The sequence below is a fragment of the Photinus pyralis genome, unplaced genomic scaffold (assembly GCF_008802855.1).
Source record: "Photinus pyralis isolate 1611_PpyrPB1 unplaced genomic scaffold, Ppyr1.3 Ppyr1.4_LG10, whole genome shotgun sequence".
Taxonomy (NCBI): domain Eukaryota; kingdom Metazoa; phylum Arthropoda; class Insecta; order Coleoptera; family Lampyridae; genus Photinus; species Photinus pyralis.
The window spans coordinates 6,121,739-6,128,193 of record NW_022170250.1 but is presented as its reverse complement, the minus strand read 5'-3'; the positions used below and the strand labels follow the sequence as shown (position 1 = coordinate 6,128,193).

Below are 6,455 nucleotides of genomic sequence, written 5' to 3'. Positions count from 1 at the left end.
AAATAAACACCAACTTAGGCGCAACAATCGTATATTGTAAAAATCAGATTTATAGATATTTTTTGGAAATTTTAACCGAAGATTCATCTAGTAAAGGCAAACATATCGCATATTGTAAACATTAGGTGTGTGCATGCGCACTGCGCAGACTACTCAAAGGCTAAGTTTCTTATTTATAAGAATATTAAATGCCTCAACTTATTTTCCTTTGTACGCATAAATAAGGGAATCTTTCGGGAATTTTCAAATTAGCTTTAAGCAACACAAAAATACCTTATGTTAAAAATATTTATTTATTATGTACAATGGTTTAATTCTTATAGTCATAAGATACACGACTCATTCACAGCAGTAAGGAAAAAAAATGGAATATTTTTATATACAGCGTGTTTCAAAATGAATAGAGGGGTTTTAACATGTTATAATATTTAATACATCAAACTTACAGCCACAATTGTTATATCAAATGAAAGAGAAACTCAAACAGTTTTACATTATAGCCTACAAGTGTTCAATGTGAGCACCATTCGTCACTTGGCATACGTCAAGACGGTATGCTAGTTCTTCCCAAACTTTGATGAGTGTCTCATTAGTAATTGCTGCAACAGCTGTTTCAATCCTGTTTCTTAAATCGGGAAGGTCGGCTGGCAGTGGAGGCACATACACACGGTCCTTAATAAACCCCCAAAGATAAAAATCACACGGGGTTAGGTCGGGTGACCGTGGAGGCCATGCGAAACAAGCCCTGTCATTAGGCCCCTTACGGCCAATCCAGCGGTAGGGTACAGTTAGGTTAAGCCAATCGCGTACCTCATTATGCCAGTGAGGCGGCGCACCATCTTGCTGAAAGATGAAGTTTTGTGGTTCATCATGTGTCAGTTGAGGGAAGAGCCATTGCTGTAACGTATCCAGATAAGAAGTACCAGTGATAGTTGCTTCACCAAAAAAGAAAGGACCATAAATTTTCTGCCGGATATGGCACAAAAAACATTCAATTTAGGAGAGTCTCGTTGCACTTGTACCATCATGTGGGGATTTTCTGAGCCCCAAATCCTAACATTATGGGTGTTAACTCGACCACTAAGGTGAAAGGTCGATTCATCACTGAAGACGACAAGATCCAGAAAATCTTCATTGTCATGCAACAACATGTCGTTAGCGAAGTTGGCACGTAAAAGATGGTCGGTAGGCTTCAGAGCCTGTAACAACTGCAAACGATAAGGACGTAGCTCTAAGCGTCGCCGTAAAACTCTCCAAACAGTCGTCACAGGAATTGCTAATTCACGACTAGCCTTCCGAACGGATTTCATAGGGCTACGCGTCAACGAATTACGCACTTGCTCAACGCTCTCTTCACTAGTTCGTGGTCGTCCCGTACTCTTGCCTTTACAAAGGCAGCCAGTGTCTTGAAACTGATGATACCATCTACGAATGTTGTTATCACCTGGAGGAGCACAACCGAACTTAATCCGGAACGCACGTTGCACAGTAACAACAGATTCCGTCTTTGCAAACTGTAAAACACAAAACGCTTTCTGTTCTTTAGTCGCCATCTTTGCTATTAGCGCTTTCTAGCGGATTGCGGCGGAAACATACGCACTGATGCCAACAAACAAAAACTGTTTGAGTTTCTCTTTCAGTTGATATATCACTTGTGGCTGTAAGTTTCATCTATCAAATATTATAACATGTTGAAACCCCTCTATTCATTTTGAAACACGCTGTATAGTGTTTTTAGGTGTTTACTTTATCACTTTGTGCATTGGTTATATACTCCGGGTTTCTTATTTCTAATCCTCTTGTATGTCTAGGGTCTATAATTTCAGGCAAGAGACAATTAAAATAAAATTTATGTAATTTTGGTAGCATTGAATTTATAAAAAAAGTTCTATCAATTGGAATTTTTATACAGACAATTTCCTTTGGAGTCCATACCGCAAAATAACATTGTTCTTTGTCTGATATATTCAATTGCCCCTGGACTTGGTAGTAATAATTATGACTGGTCTTTAAATTATAGGTATCACCTTCTATGTCCAAATATGTTATCAGTTTATTTGCAACTGCTTCTTTAATAGTATTGTTTCTGGCTGAGTACGGACATTTAATTTCTACCAGACATCCTGAATTCACTTCAATTCCATCTGGAGAAGCACCAAGAAATGGCCAATCTTCATTTATAAAAAGGCCACAGCTGGAAATTTGCAAACCAAATTTTGATTCTAATTCTCGTTTTGCTCGGTCTTCATTATTTTTTCCCCAGGTCGTTGCCTTCGAAAAAAATTCTGTATACAAAGTGCCTTTTACAGTTGATGAACAACTTGTTGATTTTCGCATTTTGCAAATTTTTCCAAATATGGAGGATGTTAATAATTTTCTTCGATAGTGCTTCCATTCAGATGAATCGGCTTGTAGACGCGTTTTCTTTTCAATTTCTTCATATTCAGCTGTTGATTTATGAAGTGCTCTTATAAACTCGCTTTTCATTTCCTCAAACGTCTCTTGATCAACATCTGGCTTCTGGCAATTATCTCCATAGTCAGCGTCTGTGGAGGCAGAAGAAAATATTAATTTTTTTCTGGCTCTGCTTTGCTTGTGAACATTTTGCCTTCTTAATTTACGCAGTTCCATTTCTTGTACAGTCTTTCCGGGGCTATACCCGCCAGTTAAGTGTTTATGCACGTTGTATAACGGTTGTTTACAGTTTTTTGAAACAACTGCAGAGTAACATCGGCCTTGGTAACATCTTCGCTGGGTATAGTTCACACGTTTTCCGCCAAGTTTTTGTGCAATAATTGAATTAAACTGTTCTACTACATTTGTCGTAACGTTTTCGAGTAAGCTTCTAGAGTGTCCTGCCAAATACCTTACTGCGTCCATTAGCTTTTCATCGAGGTTTAATGTTCGAAAATCAGACATGTAATTATTTTGGTCAGGTTCCGTTTTTTCACAAAAATAGCGTAATTCCGAACAATTCAAATGTTCTCCAAATATATGGCTTACGCTATTGATGATGTCCTTTCTCAGGTTTTTGATATTATCTTCTAAGCTTGTATTGGCTTCACTCCTTCTATACTTAATTGCCTTCACCACCGCCGTTCTGCAGCGTAAAATGTTGTTTGACAAAATATTTTTTAGTGATCCAGGAATACCCCTCATCTTGGAAAGTTCCTTCAGTTTATTGCAATAATTTCTGAGTAAATGATTGCTACATTCAATTTTCTCCACTGTACAGGTTTCATACGGTCTACTATCTAGTAGTTTTTTGTAACAGCTACTGTCACCATCAGCTATAAGTTTATTATAAATAAGCCCATACATTTCAAGGCTTGCACAAAAACCTTCAGCTATAATGTTCGCTTCCATTGCCGTTGAAGAAAGGTTCCAGTTTTTATAGCACGTGTGCGCGGCAGCTTCAGTGCCGATATTTTTAGCCCTTTGGCATACACAGCAGTACTTGTTCTTAACACCTAAATACAGAATCTTTTTTGATTTTAACCCTACTATTGCAGCAGTTCCAGAAAGGGAATTATAATTTCCTGTCCCTCTGTATGAACGCTTGGCCCAGCTTCCGTCGCCAACTACAGTAATCATTGGCGTTCCATTTACGTCTACGCTGCCACATTGTAAAGCTATCATTTTTTCTTCTTCTGCAGCCTCTTTCATGGATTTCCAAGCAAGGTCTTCCCATGCAGTGCATATTTCACTATGAATCTTCTTGTATAAAGAAAAACTTAAACTCGGAATGTTCATTGCACCAGTAATATTTACGAGTTGTGTGTAACCGCCTCCTACGTTCATGACTGCGGTAACTGCTGACGTATTCACGTCTACGCTTTGTGGACTTTCTGGACAGGTATATATAGATTTAGAAAAACCACACATATCGCATTTAAAAGTAAGTTTGGTTTGGTAACCCACTTTTAGTTCTTTTACTACTTGCAAATTCACTAAACTGCACCCAAATAATGTGGAATGAGTAGATAAGGTTTTCAAAGACTCGATGAATTTTTGTAGGTCTACTACTCGTAGCCCATCGATAGACACGGCTGAGGTTGAATTCCTAAAACAAAAATTAAGTTTTTTTAGTCACAATCAAAATGAGAATGGTGAGTTTCATAGCAATTGTGTGTGAATTAGAATAAGTGATCCTTCCAGAGTGTGTTAAAAACCTTTTAACACAGTCGCCACTTTTTCGTTTTTGTGAAGACACATCTTGTATGAAGCTGGTGTGCGAGAAATGATTATAAAATACTTGAATTACCTACCTTTTATTCCCTTTTACAATAGGCGCCAGTGATGGTTCGGTAGCACTAAAAATTTCCTCTTCATTTGGAAAATCATTGTTCTCTACCCTAAAACGGTATAAAGATAAACACATAAAAAATCGATATGGAAAATATTACGTTTTCCTTTTTTCTATCTCTGGGGATTCAGGTGAAGATTCGGTAATATTGGCAATGATTTCTACATTTGGCAGAATACTTTCCTTTTCCCTATAACATTATATAAAGATACTAAAAATCAAAGAAAAAAACATATGTTGAAAAATAGATAAAAAAGTAGATTCTAGTCAAACTACCCACTTCTAGGTTATCAAACACATCGTGTCGATGAGTAGGAACTAAAAATGGATGATTTATTATGTTGATGGGCAGCATTTAATTAAATATCGCTGTCCTCAAACTATTTAAGGTGGTAGCTGTACTAAAAAAATGCGCTTTTTTCCAGAACTATGTGCGTGCGCAAGTAAAAAAGTTTAGTTTTTAATCTAACACTACGGCCATATTTTGAATAACTATTTTACCGTAACGACGTTTTTACAGTGTTATGGCTCTAATTTTTATAATAACTGATTCTGTTTTTTATGATAGATCCCTAATTACAGTATGTCTCAAGTTACGTGACTTTTTGGACATGTGTTTGACACAAAAAATTAAAGAAATAGAGACATAACAAAATTTATTTATAAGAAAAATTCTTTATAACTCGACACAGCTTTTTATTTGCTAATTAATTGCTCCTTTTCGATTAGCCACGAGTGTCCGCAAGATAGGAGTATTACAATAAAGCATTGTAACACGCGTTTTTCATACTATTTTTTCTATTTCGGTGTCACAATGATGATTTTGTACAACTGTTTTCGGCCGAAAACAGTTGTACAAAGACAGTGATTATAGTCGTTTTTTTTTGGTAACTCATCTCTTAAGTTGGCAGTTACTAGTTAGTACAAGTAGGTACTTCCTTGGGTACTTCCCATATATATAAGAGAAGAAGAGAAGTATATGGATAACCGCCTATGATTGCAATGTGCAAATTGTTCGCCATAAAAGAGAGCTGCCCTATTCCTTAGTCCTCAACTCTGTATTTATGCGCAAACTCCCCAAGTAAACATTTACTTCTCTCCGCCTACTTTTAAGTAGCGCCAATTTCAAATTTCATAACCTATAACTCGAAAATAGGGTTAAAATTTTATTAAACCATTATTGTGTGCAATTACCATATGTAAACACAACCACGCACCATTCGGAAACTTCACCCAGACTTCTATTCGCTTCATGCAGGTAAAGAACTAGTAGCGTCTCAACGAACGAGCGGTGGTGTGGTTGCAGTCTAACAAATTCTGCATAGTGGATTTTCTTTGCAATGATGAAAAGGACGAGTTATTTATGTATTAAGGGCATAATAGTGATGTTTATATTCTCGAGGGCCTACGGCCCGAGAGCTTTTTAGTCGCCCGAGAGTATAAACATCAGCTTACGCCCGTGGTACATACAAAATTTTATGTCTTACAAATAGTTTTCTTCGTCAAAGTAAATATTCGTTTACAAAATAATTCATTATGTTTGATCAAGTATGCGCGGTTCGAATTTGTTAATGTGATTGAAACCATCCAAACGTCAAACGTAATTTTAAATAATTCAATTCATCGTCAATGAGCAAGAAGTTCCAGAAACCAAAGAGTATATAAGGTTGTATACTCTTTGCAGAAACTATACGGAATAAGGCCAATCTTGTGATTTAGTAGGTATTGACAATTACTAATTGACGTTTCTAATTTTCAATGACCTGAAATCTGAAAATATTTGTTTGTTTTGTCATTAAGTATGAATGAGTTACTATGGTGATACTTAATGCCCTAGGGCATAAAGTGGTACACGATATAAAATGTGCTATGATAGGTTAGTAAGACATACAAAATTGAAATATCGGTGTTAGTTTTTTAGGAAAATGGATGAATAGAAAAATCGTTTTTCGTAAATAACAGCCGTTGTAATGGGAGTAGAAAAACGTACAGCACCAATTTGGAAATCCGACAGTATTTCCTATGGCGGTACTTAAAGATATTATTTCCACCTATTATGATAATGCACATAAGTATTTAAAAAAATATGTATCGTGATCTTCAGAAAAAGTTACAAAAGTCCTCGGTATGTGGCAATCGCGATGAGACT

The 6,455-nt window shown here is 36.5% G+C and overlaps 1 protein-coding gene across 1 annotated transcript; it reads right to left on the bottom strand.

Moving 5' to 3' along the window:
• Positions 1 to 501: 501 nt before the first annotated feature.
• On the bottom strand, positions 502 to 4,493 carry LOC116161496. The gene is made up of 5 exons (XM_031474853.1): positions 4,407 to 4,493; positions 4,269 to 4,355; positions 2,308 to 4,063; positions 924 to 1,514; positions 502 to 843 (listed from the first exon to the last, which is right to left on the bottom strand). The coding sequence occupies exons 3-5, from the start codon at positions 3,883 to 3,885 to the stop codon at positions 502 to 504; spliced, it is 2,511 nt and encodes an 836-aa protein (XP_031330713.1). The 5' UTR covers positions 3,886 to 4,063; positions 4,269 to 4,355; positions 4,407 to 4,493.
• Positions 4,494 to 6,455: the final 1,962 nt, after the last annotated feature.